Source organism: Oncorhynchus mykiss, chromosome 2 (genome assembly GCF_057628025.1).
Source record: "Oncorhynchus mykiss isolate SJ-2025 chromosome 2, ASM5762802v1, whole genome shotgun sequence".
Classification (NCBI taxonomy): Eukaryota; Metazoa; Chordata; class Actinopteri; order Salmoniformes; family Salmonidae; genus Oncorhynchus; species Oncorhynchus mykiss.
Genome location: NC_143023.1, coordinates 66878074 through 66895183, shown reverse-complemented (window position 1 = coordinate 66895183; position 17110 = coordinate 66878074). Strand labels below are relative to the sequence as shown.

General features: G+C 44.4%; 1 protein-coding gene across 4 annotated transcripts in view; it reads right to left on the bottom strand.

Moving 5' to 3' along the window:
* The window catches only part of LOC110494451 (zinc finger protein ZFPM1), a 93893-nt gene that overhangs the window by 16626 nt on the left and 60157 nt on the right, over positions 1-17110 (bottom strand). For 2 of the 4 annotated variants that reach the window (XM_021569506.3, XM_090205716.1), the window contains exon 4: positions 6525-6658. In XM_021569506.3, coding sequence (XP_021425181.3) covers positions 6525-6658 — 134 coding nt within the window. Of the gene's footprint in view, positions 1-1433; positions 1550-3665; positions 3744-6524; positions 6659-17110 lie in introns of those variants that run through there. The other 2 variants (XM_090205724.1, XM_090205718.1) reach the window with 2 other exon arrangements.

Sequence of the window (17110 nt, the reverse complement as noted above, 5' to 3'; positions counted from 1 at the left end):
ATTAAAGGTCCCCAAGAACACAGTGGCCTCAATCATTCTTAAATGGAAGAAGTTTGGAACCACCAAGACTCGGCCCGGCCAAACTGAGCAATCGGGGAAATGGGCCTTTGTCAAGGAGGTGACCAAGAACCCGATGGTCACCGCTGACAGAGCTCCAGAGTTCCTCTGTGGAAATGGTAGAACCTTCCAAAAGGACAACCATCCCCACAGCACTCCACCAATCAGGCCAGATGCAAGCCACCCCTCAGTAAAAAGAACATGACAGCCCACTTGGAGTTTGCCAAAAGTCACCTAAAGACACTCAGACCATGAGAAACATGATTCTCTGATGTGATGAAACCAAGATTGAACTCTGGCCTAAATGCCAAGTGTCACGTCTGGAGGAAACCTGGCACCATCCCTACGGTGAAGCATGGTGGTGGCAGCATCATGCTGTGGGGATATTTTTCAGCTGCAGGGACTGAGGGACTGGGAGACTGGTCAGGATCGAGGGAAATATGAACTGAGCAAAGTACAGAGAGATCCTTGATGAAAACCTGCTCCAGAGCGCTCAGGACCTCAGACTGGGGCAAAGGTTCACCTTCCAACAAGTCAATAACTCTAAGCACATAGCCAAGACAACGCAGGAGTGGCTTCGGGTCAAGTCTCTGAATGTCCTTGAGTGGCCCAGACAGAGCCCAGACTTGAACTCGATCAAACATATCTGGAGAGACCTGAAAAAGAGCTTGAGAGGATCTGCAGAGAGGAATGTGAGAAACTCCCCAAATACAGCTGTGCCAAGTTTGTAGTGTCATATCCAAGAAGATTCGAGGCTGTAATCTATGCCAAAGGTGCTTCAACAAAGTACTGAGTAAATGGTCTGAATACTTATGTAAATGTTATAGTTCAGTACATGTTTTATAAATGTGCAAACATTTCTAAAAACCTGTTTGCTTTGTCATTATGGGATATTGTGTGTAGATTGATGTGGGAAAAAAATGTGGAAAAAGTAAAGGGGTCTGAATATTTTCAGTATGCACTGTACAAATGACATTCTAAACGATTATGTGCCTCCAACTGTCTGCCACAATTTCGGGAAGGCCCTCTTCTTGTTTCTGCATGACAATGCCCCCGTGCACAAACCGAGGTTCAGCCAGAAATGGTTTGTCGAGATCAGTGTGGAAGAACTTGACTGGCCTGCACAGAGCCCTGACCTCAACCCCATCTAACACCTTTGGGATTAATTGGAATGCCGACTGTGAGCTAGGTCATCAGCGCCTGACCTCACTAATGCTTGTGGCTGAATAGAAGCAAGTCCCCACAGCAATGTTCCAACATCTAGTGGAAAGCCTTCCCAGAAGAGTAGAGGCTGTTATAGCAGCAAAGGGGGACCAACTCCATATTAATGCCCATGATTTTGAAATGAGATGTTCAACGAGCAGGTGTCCACATACTTTTGGTCATGTAGTGTGCCTCCAAGAAAAAATAATCCAGGTTTGATGAGCTGCATGCAAATGACATGTAAAAATATAAAACTGCGATACTTAAAACAGGCAAGATAAGAGATTTGAAAATGAGGCACTCTTGGAAAGCGGGCTCCAGAACTGCCGGAGATGAGCCTCGGAGATAGGTTTTCCCTCTCTCCTTTACTCTCCGCCCCGCAGAAGCAGGCGCAGATGACAGCGAGCTGCAGATACCAGCCCAGTCACAGGGACTGAGTGATGAGAATAAGCACCCCCTCCCCATCAACTCCATCTCTCCAATCCCACCTCTTTCCATTCCATCTCCCTTCCTCTCTGGCACTGCCTTCATCCTTTTGCTGGCTTTTGCCATTGCACTTTCCTATAATTTCCTTTTTTCTCCCTTTTGCCTCTCTACTTGCCCCTACCATAGTCCACCTATTTGTTCCATTCCCTTTCGCTAGTCAACATCTTCTCAGTGTCTGGCAGGGGCAGAAAGAGGGAGAGATGCCATAGTGGAAGTGTCTGAGGAAGAATTTAGGCCTCTGGTCCTCCTGTGAGCTCTAAGCTCTGTAGCACAACCTCAGGTCCTTGTTGCCAATGAACGTATACATGGACGTGCTCTCAACATATCTGCCATCAAGATTAAGCTAGTTTAGTGCACTTTATTATTATAGACATTCAGGAGCGATCAAGAGGGTGACAAGTGCTAAATTACAGATTTGGGGTCTTCTGGAGCGACTGTTTTAATTAAGATCTAATTTGTGAGGGCAGGGTGCAGAAGGCTGCCAAAGACCGTCTCTGTTGATAATTTCAGATCAACTGGAGAGATTTACCAGGAGGTAAACAAACACTGCTAGATAGAGAATGAGAGAGAGTGAGAAGGTTCTCACCTTCACTCGTCCTTCGTAGGGAACGACAGAGCAGTGAGGGGGGAGAGACTCCCCAAAAGTGTGTTTGCAAGCCGTGGGTGGCGGACCTTATCATTTGAGTTCTCCTGGAGAGATTATTGGGGGATTAGTGCTAACGCTTGTTTCTAAAACATGATGAAAAGACGTTCCGCACGTGATAACGCTTTGAACTCCACACTCCGCTCCTTCTAGGATCATGCCTCTAGGCTTCGTTTCCGCGAAAGACAGGAGGGTGAAGAGAGGGAACAAAAGCGATGGGTAAGTTGAGTTGCTTCTGCAGTGGTGTGTGCTCGGCAGAAGATGGTTTGGAGGAGTATCACTCAAACTACGGTGAAACTATAAGGTATGGTGCTCTTTTCCTTGTTGAAGCATTGCCATTATGAAGTTATTCTAACTTGGTTGATACCACCAAATCATCACTACATATCAGGTGTAACCTACTAATCTTAAGACTCTTTTGACCGAGATTTGATCAATTTGTGATGTAATCAAAACGAGGGGAACTATATCAGATGAGTCTGATCCAATCAGAAAATACACACCTCAGTTGCCGTGAGACGAGGACATGTTCACTGAACGACAAACTCCCAGAAATCTAAGGAAACCTGGTCAGCTCATCAGTAAACATTATTACACTGTGTACCAAAGTCCAACATCCATATCAGACAGAATATATTTAAATAGATTTTAATGCCTCTTTCTCAAGAGATGCAAATTACAGGATTTCCATATGACACACACACAGCCCAGTGACATTGATAATCTAATGAGTGAGATCTCTTTAAGAGAGACCTGTCATGGATATCAACTCACTATCCACCCCGTTTCCTTAGAACTGACTGCCGCTCATGATCCCCACCCACACAAAGCAACAAACATATGCGCGAGCGAACACACACATTTCTTGTAGAAAAATGGTGTCAATCCCTCCAATAGAGTTCCAGACACGTGTAGGTTCTATGCCAAGGTGCATTGAATCTGTTCTGACCTGTGGGGGCCTAACACCCTATTAAGACACTTTATGTTGGTGTTTCCTTTATTTTGGCAGTTACCTGTATATCAGATCAAAAAAGAACAGGTCTTATATTAGCTAGGATCTATGCTTGTTGTGTGAGAGTGCACTAGTGTGCAGTGTGTGTGGGTGTTCAAAGTGAACGCTTGTCTTGTTGTGTTACAGGGTAGGCCCGTATTAAACTGATAGCTTATCCGGCAAGATCAAATAAGAAGCACATTTTCTCAGAGAAGGCAGAGCACAGCAGGCAGGTTTGGCATGGATCTGCAGGTCTGCCAGGCGAGGCGGGTGGTGCCAAGTCACCATGTGATGTGATGAGGGGCAGAACCCCAGGGCTCCAGACGCCACTGCAGGCTGCATGACACCACCACTGGGACAGGTCTGAGGTGGAAAGGGACAGGGAGGAGGTCACACTAACAGGACAGCACATGGCATACTGCCATGAAACCAACACTGAATGTCTCTTTTCTGTTACAAAAACATAATCTTGTAGCTGAATCAGGTAACCCTTTGTCCAATCCCCTACACATAATATTCCCTACTGAGGCCAATCAAGCAGAAAGGTTGGTAATAAGTGTAACTCAATCACAGCAAAATAAACAAAAGTTAGCTGTGTAAATTGGGTATTTGGAATTGTTTAGACTGTCAATGTTGAATCTTTACACAATACACGATGGCAACAATCATGCAAAGCCAAATGAATTGCACATCCATTGTAAGCACCAGTAGTTTATTAATAATAATTGGTCTCTTTATAGTGGGAGAGAACGCAGCAGAAAGCAATCTTAGCTAAGCAGAGATAGAGATGAAGGGCTGCGTAGCGGTGGATCTACTCTATTGAGGGTAACCCTGACCCCTGCTGACCCCTGGGCTGGCGGCCTGGCGGGCGGGGAACTGTGGGAGGAGGATGCGGAGTGACAGTGGGAGACACAGGAGGAATGTGAGATTAAACCCACTATCTCCTCCTGACTGAGGGTCAGTCTTCACTCTTTCAGCCCGCAGATAGCAGAGGGAGAGAGGGAGAGAGAGACAGAGATGGAGAGGGTGAGGTTAGAGAGAAGGGAGAGAGAATTCAAAAGAGATGGTCAATGCCGAAAATCGACTAAAAACTGCATTGAGACGTAGTCTTCTTGAACATGACAGAAAGGGAAGAGTGAGAAAAGGAGATGAGCAGTGGAAGGGAGGAAACGAAAGATGGGTGATGGGTGTGTGGACTCAGAAATTCTGATAATAAACTAAATCTTAGAAATGAGAGCCTATCAACCAGAAATCAATCATTGGGATTTGTTGTCCAGGAGGATGGCGCCACGCAGAGATAAAATACAGGCGGACGTCTGGGGAGCAGAGGGTAGAGGAGAGGGGTGGGCTGGTCTGGGTTTGCTGGGCTGCAGCTGGGAGAGGAAAGGCTGCAGGACCAGTGAGTCAGTCAAACTCATGGATGCATCAGCATGAGACAAAAAGTAGATGAGCAGTCTTTCAGAGAAACATTCATGGTCATTCAAGTATAATGTCTTCATATATTTATTAACCCTTTGGGGAATACATACGGCATATACCGTCATTTAAGAACAACATCGCAAAAGGCCGCTACACATTTTGGATTATAAACTCGGAGGTTTGAGCCCTGAATGCTGATTGGCTGAATGCTGATTGGTTGAAAGCTGTGGTAAAGTATATCAGACCGTATACCACGGGTATGACAAAAAAAATACTTTTTACTGTTCTAATTCCGTTGGCAACCAGTTTATAATAGCAATAAGGCACCTCGGGGTTTGTGGTACATGGCCAATATACCACGGCTAATGGCTGTATCCAGGCACTACGCGTTGCGTCGTGCTAATAACAGCCCTTAGCCATGGTATATTGCCTTCGGAAAGTATTCAGACCCTTTGACTTTTTCCACATTTTGTAACGCTACAGCCTTATTCTAAAATGTATTACAGATTTTTTCCCCCTCATCAATCTACACACAATATCCCATAATGACAAAATGAAAACAGGTTTTGAGAAATGTTTGAAAATGTATTAAAAATAAACAGAAAAGCCTTATTTACATAAGTATTCAGACCCTTTGCTATGAGATGCGAAATTGAGCTCAGGTGCATCCTGTTTCCATTGATCATCCTTGAGATGTTTCTACAACTTGATTGGAGTCCACCTGTGGTAAATTCAATTGATTAGACATTATTTGGAAAGACATACACCTGTCTACATAAGGTCCCACAGTTGACAGTGCCTGTCAGAGCAAAAACCAAGCCATGAGGTCGAAGGAATTGTCCATAGAGCTCTGAGTATTCAGTATTGAGCATGGAGTTGAACTGATCGAACATCTCTAGAGACCTGAAAATAGCTATGCAGCGACGCTCCCCATCCAACCTGACAGAGCTTGAGAGAATCTGCAAAGAAGAATGGGAGAAACTCCCCAAATATAGATGTGCCAAGCTTGTAGGGTCATACACAAGAATCACTTCCAAAAGTGCTTCAACAAAGTATTGAGTAAAGGGTCTGAATACTTATGTAAATGTGTTATTTAAAAAAAATGTTTTTATATAAATTAGCAAAAATTTCTAAAAGCCTATGTTTTCTTTGTCATCATGGATGTGGTATTGCGTGTAGATTGATGAGGGAAAAACCCAATTTAACCAATTTTAGAATAAGGCTGTAACATAACAAAATTTGGAAAAAGTCAAGGGGTCTGAATACTTTCCGAAGGCCATATACCACACCCCCTCAAGCCGTATTGCTTAAATAGAGCATGGATTACAAATCTTTAAAAAGTATTTGATCCAGTCCAGAGAAAGTGTGTGTGTATGTGTTTTTGTGTATGAGAGTGTGCAATGTTCTGGTATCTGTATCTGGTCAGTGCCAGGAAAACTCTTCCAGCTCAGAATCACATGATTAGACGGACTTTCAGCACATGATGAATAAGAGACAACTCCAGCGAGAGGAACATCCTGTCTCTAACATTTCCCAAGGAAATGCACATAGCGATTGGCCATGGGGTAATAGGAGCGTGCGCACACGCACACAAAGATATTTCCATTTCCCACCACTGACAGATTAATGGGTGATAAGTCATTTTTTAATTATCCTGTCCCATTGACAGAACCCAACCCTCTACTTGACCTCTAACATCTCCCTCCATGCACTTTGAACCTTCACCTCTGACTCCTGGTCATCTCCCACATCTTCTGTTTGGACGATCCCAGCATATGGCCCCCATAGTGTGTCGGTGGTGAGGTCCCTGCAGGCCAGGACCTTGGGGTAAGCAGCATCATCACTCAGCTCCAGATCATCTACAGATAGAAAGGGAGAGAAGAGAACGGGAAGAGAGAGATAGGAGATAGAGATATTAAGTCACTAAGGTCCCACAAGCATACAAGATACACAGCCAAACAAAATTAAACCAAATCCAGGTAAAAATACGGTCTCAAAACACAACTACAATGATCTACGTCATGTAAAGGCCAGAGCTCTGGAGATAACTGAGGAACAGACATGGGAGTCAAGGCTTTTTGTAAACAACCGGTGTAGACTAACAGTGAAATGCTTACTTACAGATCCTTCAACAATGCAGAGTTAAAAAAGATAAAACATCTAACAAAAATGTAATTAGTGACACAAGGAATAAATGCACCGTGAATAACGAATAACGAGTAAATAATCATGGCTATATACAGGGAGTACCAGTACCGACTCGATGGGTAATGGAGGTAGCCATGTACATATACTGTAGGTAGGGGTAAAGAAACTATGCAACAGGATAGAGAAAACAGTAGCAGCAGCGTATGTGATGAGTGTGAAAGTGTGTGTCGTCGGTATGCATGTGTACGCGTGTGTGGGCGTATGTACTGTGTGTGTTGGGGTTTCAGTGTAAATATGTGTGAGTGTGTGGGTAGAGTCCAGTGTGTGTGCATGGAGTCAGTGCAAGAGAGTTAGCGGAAAAAAAGGGTCAATGCAGGTAGTCCAGGTAGCCATATGATTAGCTATTTAGCGGTCGTGTTTCGAGGTCTTATGGCTTGGTGGTAGAAGCTCTTCAGGGTCTTGTTGGTTCTAGACTTAGTGCACTTGTACCGCTTGCCGTGCGATAGGAGAAAGAACATTCTATGGCTTGGGTGGCTGAAAATTCTTTGGGCCTTCCTCTGACACCGCCTGGTATAGAGGTCCTGGAAGTCAGGGAGTTCCGCCCCAGTGATGTACTGGGCTGTACTTACCACGCTCTATAGCGACTTACGGTGCCTTGCGGTTGCTGAACCAAGTCGTTATGCAGGTGCCGTTGATAGGATAGTCTTGAACGGAGCTTGTACAGAGTTCATCCAGTTTGTTCTCCAGGGACTGCACTCCAATACAACAGAGGGCAACGGTGGTTCACCGACGGGGTCGTGTCAGTATGCCCCCTTGCTTGCATCTCTTTTGCAGCCGCTTCCTCTTTCGAGACCTGGGTATTTAAGGCCTGGTCCGGAGTAAGCAGAATGTAAAGAGCTGCCAACTCGTTGAAATAGAAATTTCCCTCCAAATCGAGGTTAATGATCACTGTTAAGATGTCCAGAAGCTGTTTTTTCAGTCATAGGAAATTATGGCGGAGACATTATGTGAGCTGGCGCACACACAGAAAAAATATTTTTGTGTGGAGGTGCTGACTAACGACAAATATAAACTATAAAAATAAATAATACAGAAATGTGCAAACTATTGGGTAAATCACCCAATAAATTACTGGGAGTTGATATATGGAATGTGCGACTATCTTTATGATTTATTTTGATAGTTTATAGGAGACATTATGTACAAAAGAAGTTAAGATCAGCTTTAAAAAAGCTGGTAAGACTGCTACTATCCACTTTTCTGGAGGGGGGGGGGGGTACTAGACTACTAGAACAGGAGGAGACTAAGGCCATTGAGGAGGACAACGCTTCACTAACAAACTGACACCCCTTACAACAACACAGAGGATCAACCAAGTAGGATCTCAAAGGCTTCAACAAAAACACACGTCTCTCACAAAGGGATGATTGAGAAAGACATGTAGAAATTCACTGAGTCCAGTACATACAGTAAGTCGTCACCCATAGCAATGGTGCTCTACAGTGCAGTCCCCCCCCCACCCCCCCCCCACCCACCCCCCACCCCCCCCACATGGTTCAGCTTCACTTTCGGGGCTTGGGCTAAAGTGCCGAGGCGATAAGAGTGTTTGTCTAACACTCTCCATGTCAAAACACTCATCTATCTTCTCTGTATCTATCCCCACCAGAGAACAACAGACAGACGCTGATAAAATGGCTTTCCCACAAGCCTAGAGTGGGAGAGAGAGGGATGGAGAAAGGGGGGATGGCAGGGAGAGAGAGGGATGGAGAAAGGGGGGGGTGGCAGGGAGAGAGAGGAGTGAAGGAAAGGAAGAAAACAATTCAGACGCAGTAGTGAGAAGGAGATGGGAACAAATCAAGCTTTTGAAAGTGTTTTTGAGTGTGTTATTGTGTTAATGTGACCACTGTTTGACTCTGGTTGTCATAAATGGAGCTCATACCACTATATTTGAACACATTGTAAGCTACTGTATGAAACTGCACTGGGCTAACAAACTCATAATTAAACAAACTCCATTGAAAATCTCTGAAGCTAAAATGTATTTGATTCCCATAAAATGTTGAAGACTATACAGGCAATAGGCCCATGTCTCTATTAGCTATTAGTCCGTGTTAGTCTTCTGTCCACATCAGTGAGGCTGAAGTCCAGTGTCCAGGCTTGGCCTATCTCCCATCACCCCCTGGTCAGATCACACTGTAACCCCCTAATCTCAACACTCCATCATTGTCCAGTCTGCTGCCCTGTCCCTGGCTGGTCTCGGTCACATGATGCCTTATCAACGTGACCACCACTATTAACCTAATTGTGAAATTGTCTGCTGAGATTTTACCTTTGTGAGGAAATACAAAGAGAGCACACTGAGAGTCAGTGTTTAGAACGCCTATTCCCCCTCAGGAGACTGAAAAGATTTGGCATGGGTCGCCAGATATTCAAAAAGTTTTACAACTGTTATATCACCGCCTGGTATGGCAACTGCTCAGCCTCCAGGCCGCAAGGCACTACATCACTGGGGCCAAGCTTCCTGCTATCCAGGATCTCTATACCAGGTGGTGTCAGGAGAAGGCCCTAAAATTTGCCAAAGACTCCAGCCACCCTAGTCATAGACTGTTCTCTCTACTACCACACGGCAAGAGGTACCGGAGGGCCAAGTCTAGGTCCAAAAGGCTTCTTAACAGCTTCTACCCCCAAGCCATTAGACTCCTGAACAGCTAATCAAATGGCTACCCGGACTATGTGCATTGACCTCCCCCCCACACACACACACACATACACACATCTTTTACACTGCTTGCTACTCTCTGTTTATTATCTATACATAGACACTTTACCTCTTCCTACATGTACATATTAATTACCCCGACTAACCTATGCCCCCGCACATTTACACTGTACCAGTACACCCTGTATATAACCTCGTTACTGTTATTTTATTGGTGCTCTTAATTATTTGTTACTTTTCAAAAAATATATATGTTTATGTATTTTTTTTTCAACTTCAGTTTGAGTAAATACCTAACACTTATTTTCACTGTAAGGTCTACTACCCCTGCTGTATTCGGCGCATGTGACAAATAATATTTGATTTGATTTAGAAGCTACAAATATTTGATCCTGCTGCCCAGTCTTCTCCCTCTCTATCATCTATAGCACAGGAAGGCGGCGTCACCTCCTGGATGGTAGGGTCCAGCTCTGAGGTGCCCACGGCCAGCCGCCCGGGCACACCATCCAACCGGCGGCTTTAAATAAGAGATCAGTTTCATCCTCCCACTGAGGCGGAGGGAGTGATCACGAGGCCTTTTAATCACTGCACATCTGTAATCTCTGCAGGTTAGCATGGCGCTACTCTACGCAGGACCTCCTCCAGTCCTAATCACTGCTAATTACCACTACCACCCACCACAAAACCCCATAATGACCTGGGGTTCTTATCAATACTGCTCAATGACCTGCCGCTCGCCTCTCGGCCTGATACTGGCCCCTCTGTAGAGGCTCTACACCCCCCACAGCCCTGTTCAATGCCCTGCCACTTGCCCACTCCGCCTGATACCCTGGCCCCTCTCCTCACCTCTACACCATATCTATACCCTCACAGCCCTCAACAATATCCCCGGCCTGGAACACAGACATCATCTACGCTGCTGCGTGACCAGTGGCCACAAAAACACAGGCCTTATCAATAGGGATCTTGCACGACAGAGTCCACATAGACCGAGGGGCCAGCCTTATCAATATAGCTCCACTCTGGCAGTGTCCACACAAAGCCTCATCAATACGGCTGCTTCACCAGCCACTGAGGCGCCCTGTCCGTTTACAACAGCAGACAATAAAACAAACAATCACTCTATCATTAATGAAATGACTAATGCAATTACCCGATGAGTAGAAAGATGGGGATAGAGGGAGGGTAGGACAGAGAGGAAGGACAGAAGGGTGAATAATGCAACAATGAGGTCATAAATTAGTAACAAAAATACATGTACAATATTTCAAATGCATCATTGATCTGGATGTAGCCAACAATCACATAACCACTTTTATTTTATAGAGACCTTGTATGTTTGTGACCTGTTGTGGCACGTATCCACAGACAGACTCACACAAATTCCCTTCCTCTCTGAACCCTTCAAGAGGAACAAAGGAAACATCACTTCTAAGCTGAGAAAAAAAAACATACTTGTTAACAGACACCTGAAAGTAGTTTGACAAGTCTGTCAAATTGTCATGAGCTCAGTGAACATTGATGTCCTGCCGTTACATGGCCCTATGAGTAACCCAACACCACCAAATGGGTTATAAATTATATAATGTTAAAGTACTACCAATGAGTAGTAGTACTGTAGGGGGACCGGAGTTCAGACTAGATTACCCAAACAATGTTTTGAGACAGACATACAGTAGCACTTCCTGGTACAGGTCAAATACACAGCGTACATTTATCTAGTTATTCTCAACAATTCATGGGACTCTTGGACAGCAATTCATGGTCTAATGGACAAGAACTTTGAGTTATTGAGCAATGAATGACAACATCACCAGCATTACTCAACGACAATGACCAACATTACATCAGCCAACCTAACCTAGCGTTCTGTTGGTTGTCACGTGTGCAAAACAAAATGATTGACCAATGACTAACAAAAAGCAGTTACACAACCCTAAGTAACAGGTGCTCCCCTACTCCCCAACACCATAGTCTCCTCTATCAAGGCTAATTGATTTTAAAAAACAATTGTTGATATCAAATGAGCACATCGCTGCGGAGCCATTGATTTTTTTGACACAGTACAACAGGAAATCTTTATCAAGGCCGTACTACGACCCCGCGCTAATAGGTGGGGTTTAACCTCTGCTGAATGACAAATCCCTGAGCTTTCTTCCCCACTCACTCAGCATGGGGACTCCCTCTCTGCTCTGCCCTGTAACTCCCAACTGAGGAAAGAAGATGGGCCCCAATCGGTAAATCAAAATCAAATGTTATTTGTCACATGCTTTGCAAACAACAGGTGTTGACTAACAGTGAAATGCTTACTTAGGGGTCCATTTCCAACAATGCAGAGTTAAAGATTAAAATAAAAAAGGTAAAATAAAAATAGATGGTGACACGAGGAATAAATACACAGTGAATAATAAATAACAATAAGGAGTAAAAATAACATGGCCATCTATATACATGGAGTACTAGTACAGAGTCGCTGAACAGGGGTACAAGGTAATTGGAGGTAGCTACTGTATAGGTAGGTATAAAGTGACAAGGCAACACGATAGATAATAGACTGAGGAATAAAGGAATGCCAAATCATTTCAGCCTCCTGAGGGGGAGGAGGCGCTGTTGTGCCGTCTTCACAACTGTGTGGGTGTGTCTGAACCATGTTAATTCCTTAGTGATGTGAACAAAGAGGAAGTTGAAGTTCTCGACCCGCTCCACTACAGCCCTCATAGATGTGGATGTTTCCTGTAGTCCACAAACAGTTTCTTGGTCTTGCCGATGTTGAGGGAGAGGCCGTATTCCTGACACCACATTGCCAGGTCACTGACCTCCTCCTTACAGGCTGGCTCATCGTCGTCGGGGATCAATCCTATCACCGTCTGGCCGTCAGCAAACTTAAAGATGGTGTTGGAGCTGTGCGCAGCCATGAAGGGTTAGGGATAGGATGAAAATGTCAGTGAAGACACTTGCCAGCTGGTCAGCACATGCTCTGAGTACGCCGCATGTCCTGGCCCCGTGGCCTTGTGAATGTTAACTCTTACTCATATCGGCTACGGAGAGCGAGATCACACAGGTGTCCGGAACAACTGGTGCTCTCATGCATGGTTCTATGTTTCTTATCTGGAAGTGAGCATAGAAGGCATTTATCTCATCTGTTAAGCTCGTGTTGCTGGACAGCTCTCTGCTGGGTTTCCCTTTGTAATCCGTGGTAGTTCGCAATCCCTGCACCAACTGCTGAACATCAGAGCCGGTGTAGTAGGATTTGGTCTTAGGATGCGGTCTTAGACGCTTTGCCTGTTTCATGGCTCGAAGGTCGAAGCAGGATTTCTTATAGATTAGTGTCCCACTCCTTGAAAGCGGCAGCACTAGCCTTTAGCTCAGCACAGATGTTGCCTGTAATCCATGACTGGTTGGGTTATAAACATACGGTCACTGTGGGGACGACGTCATTGATGCACTTAATTAGGCCGGTGACTGATGTGGTAAACTCCTCAATCAGATGTGTCCCGGAACATATTCCAATCTGTGCTAGTCCTGTAGTTTAGCATCCACTTCAATGGATCATTTCTGTATTGAGCGTGTCACTGGTACTTCCTGTTTGAGTTATTGCTTGTAAGCAGCAAGCAGGAGGATAGAGTTATGGTCTGATTTTGCCAAATGGAGTTCCACCTACACTCTCTAACAAGAAACATTTCCATGATCATCCAAGCAGACCCAGAGTCCCTTCGGGTCCAGTAGCGGTTCAGTTGAAAATATACACATTTCTGGATATGCACCTCATGCTCAGGACGCAATCATTTCCATTTTACCCTCTATTGCACAGCAAAGATAAGACACCTGCATCGCCACGCTAATCAGATGAGCTTCAACAGAACTTTATCATTGACATTTACGACTGTTTACCCAACTAATTTCTTTTAACTGCACTGCTGAACTTTTATCAGCAAAATACATACCCTAGGAAAGAGCAGATGCCAAACATGCAAATTACAAATATGTGAAATAAGATAAAATAACTTAAAACAAAATGGGGAACATTACTGTAAGCCAGGGTAGCAAGACAGTGTTGACAATATGTACTCCTGGGAATACAGACAGAAATGAAGAATGCTGACATTCACATGCAAAACTTCATTTTGAGTTCAAAGCCCAGTGGTTGAATGTGTTTACTTGCAATAAGAGCCTGTGATTGAGATACATGACTAGTAACACCCTTGTCTGAGTTTATGCTTCAAGTATACTTTATCACTCTAAAAACACAGCCAGCTGGGAGTCCAAGGTTATGTAAAAAATAAACATACAAAAAGGACAAGCACTGAATGTCATCATTAATAGTGGCTATGTGCAATGTACTTCCTGTGTCTCCGGGAGGCTGTACCAACAGGGGGCACTGTAAAACAGAGAGCAGCTTCATTAGGGTCAAGGGCAGCAGCAGCAGGACTGGAGGGTCACAGACAGGGGAGAATGGTTAGATCTGATCAAGACACCAATACTACCCCTGATCTCCCCCCACCCACCCACACACACACAGACAGTGTGTGTGTGCGTGCGTGTGCATATGTGCGTGTATATGTGCGTGTGAGCTCAATCTCTATTCATTCTTTGCCTCCATCTCTTACAGCCTCCCCTTCCTCCACTGCTACCCTTTTAGAAATTGAAAGTAGAGACCTTCCAGAAACTCTCCCTGATAATCACACATAAATTAATTAGAAAATGTTTCTTGACATTCTCTCCGCATAGATGGAGGGAAAAAAAGACTCGGGCAAAGCCACAAAATTAATTGTACGGTATGTGACTTCGATAATTAATTCAATCATTAATTCATGTCTTCTTTAACAACTCCTTCTGGCTTCATGAAGGACATTTCAATCATAGCTGTATCAGGATGTAGACTTGGAAAGTGAGTGTAGAATGAAGCTACTGTAAACGGTCAGGGCCATGTACAAATCCACTAGCTACAAGTTATAAGGCCTAAGGCGTTATAATAATAGCGCACAAGGATGTGAAACAACGTGCCATAAAATATGAGTCCTTTTCTTACACTCTGGTCTGTGTCTGTACTTTAAAAGAACAAACCGTTTTAAACATAATGCTGCTTCCTGTAATAAATCTATATAGAAATCACAGGCAGTGGTGTAGTGGAGGGTAAATGCAAGTAAACGCAGTTTACCCACCTTTTTCCCTCATCTCCCAACAGTTTACCCACCTTTTTCCCCCCATCTCCCAACAGTTTACCCACCTTTTTCCCCCCATCTCCCAACAGTTTACCCACCTTTTTCCTCCATCTCCCAACAGTTTACCCACCTTTTTCCCCCATCTCCCAACAGTTTACCCACCTTTTTCCCCCATCTCCCAACAGTTTACCCACCTTTTTCCCCCCATCTCCCAACAGATTACCCACCTTTTTTCCCCATCTCCCAACAGTTTACCCACCTTTTTTCCCCATCTCCCAACAGTTTACCCACCTTTTTCCTCCATCTCCCAACAGTTTACCCACCTTTTTTTCCCCATCTCCCAACAGTTTACCCACCTTTTTTCCCCATCTCCCAACAGTTTACCCACCTTTTTTTCCCCATCTCCCAACAGTTTACCCACCTTTTTTTCCCCATCTCCTAACAGTTTCCCCACCTTTTTTCCCCCACCTTTTTTCCCCCATCTCCCAACAGTTTACCCTCCTTTTGCAGAAAAATGCATTAAAAGAACAGGGAGCATTCTTTTTGTCACTGCGACCGGTGAGCAGAGTTACCCACCTATTTGTTGACCACTACATTACTGATCACGGGTAAGAAAAGGGAAGTATTAATGGGCTAACGGAGGAGAGACAATTGAGTGTTCCACTTCCTAAAATGGGTACTTTTTTCCTACAGTTTTAACAGCAGATTTTGTTAGAGGAGTGTGTCAGAAAAAGTGCCAGAAATTCCCATTTCCTGGTGTTCATTGAATCAGGCTGGAGGTGGCAACTACTGTATTGACATTCAATCATTCCAGAGATACTTCCATTTGGGCACACCAAGCCAACGATGCATTTCAGAAAATACATCACCCTCTCCAAGTTCACCACAGTACAGTACATGTGACAATGCTCTTTCCCCTGCATGAAATCTCATCACACACATCAGATCTAAACCATATAAAAACATTCAGTATAGTGGAGCAGTGAGCTGGAGTGGGAAGTTGGTGTGAGTCTGGCAGTGGAGAGATAGAGGACAGGAGGGGGAAAGAACAAACTGAAACGCAGGGTAGGAAGGACAGGATGTGGGCTAGCACTGCTGAGAAGCCAGGCATCTGATAGGGTTGTAATCACCATGGCTCTGTCCCGGCAACAGGCGCTAACACATCGGCGATGGGAGCAGCTGGGCTGATAGGGCCTGGACAGCACTGAGAAATGTTCCTTTAGATTATACCCCTCGCCTATCAATCATCACGAGGGGAACAGAGTGACACAGAGACAGGGCCAGTTGAGAGAGAGCGAGAGTGAGAGGACAGGGGTGGACAGGGGTGGGGTTCAAGAGGAACGGAGATAGAGGGGGTTGTTAAGGCTTAACTACAGTTGCTCCTTCATTCTAGATAAAATACACCAAAGCAGGTCCATCATTAAACAGTGAGCTTATTATTTTACCACAGTGAAACAGACATGTAATGGCCACCATATTTATTCACAGGAACAGACCACATTCACATGGAAGTAAACACATTCAACCACTGGGCTTTGAACTCAAAATGAAGTTTTGCATGTGAATGTCAGCATTCTTTATTTCTGTCTCTATTCCCAGGAGTACATATTGTCTTCGATCTTAGATTTTTATGCAACTACTTTTTCCCAAAAAGATTCAAACATGTTTGCAGAAAGAACGGGGTGTCAGCTATGGCATGGCACCTTGAATTTGCAAAATATATATTTTGGTTATTGAACTAGAGCAAGTCAAGTTGATTTAAACATCATTATGGTAACGGAATTACAACATGGGTCCCTGATATGTACTACATAGAAATGCATAATTATGGATATGAATGTCATTCTCCTCATGTTTCACAAGTAGTTTGGACATCCCAACGCAGCATAGTAGAGCACAGTACAATGTAGCACAGCAGAGTAGGGTAGAGTAGAGTTCAGTACACTACTTTTATTTACTGTACTATACTCAGTACTTTACTCTACTGTGCTATGCAAACGTGTGAAACATACATCTACAACAGTTTCAGATTTGGTCCAGTCCAGCCAGGCCAAGGTGGACTGACCTAATTTCAAATACTTTTCACCGTCCATGGACATCCGGTGCTCAATGTGTGAGGATGCTGGTTACAGTAAATGGAAAGAGAGGAGGCTCATGGGTAGGTGTCAGTAAGAGCTGGAAAAGGTAACATTAACTGGAGAGAGAGAGAGAGAAGTTGTCCACTCAGACAGATTTATAACTCTTGGTTTGACCACCGACGACAGAAAGAAAACAGTTATGAG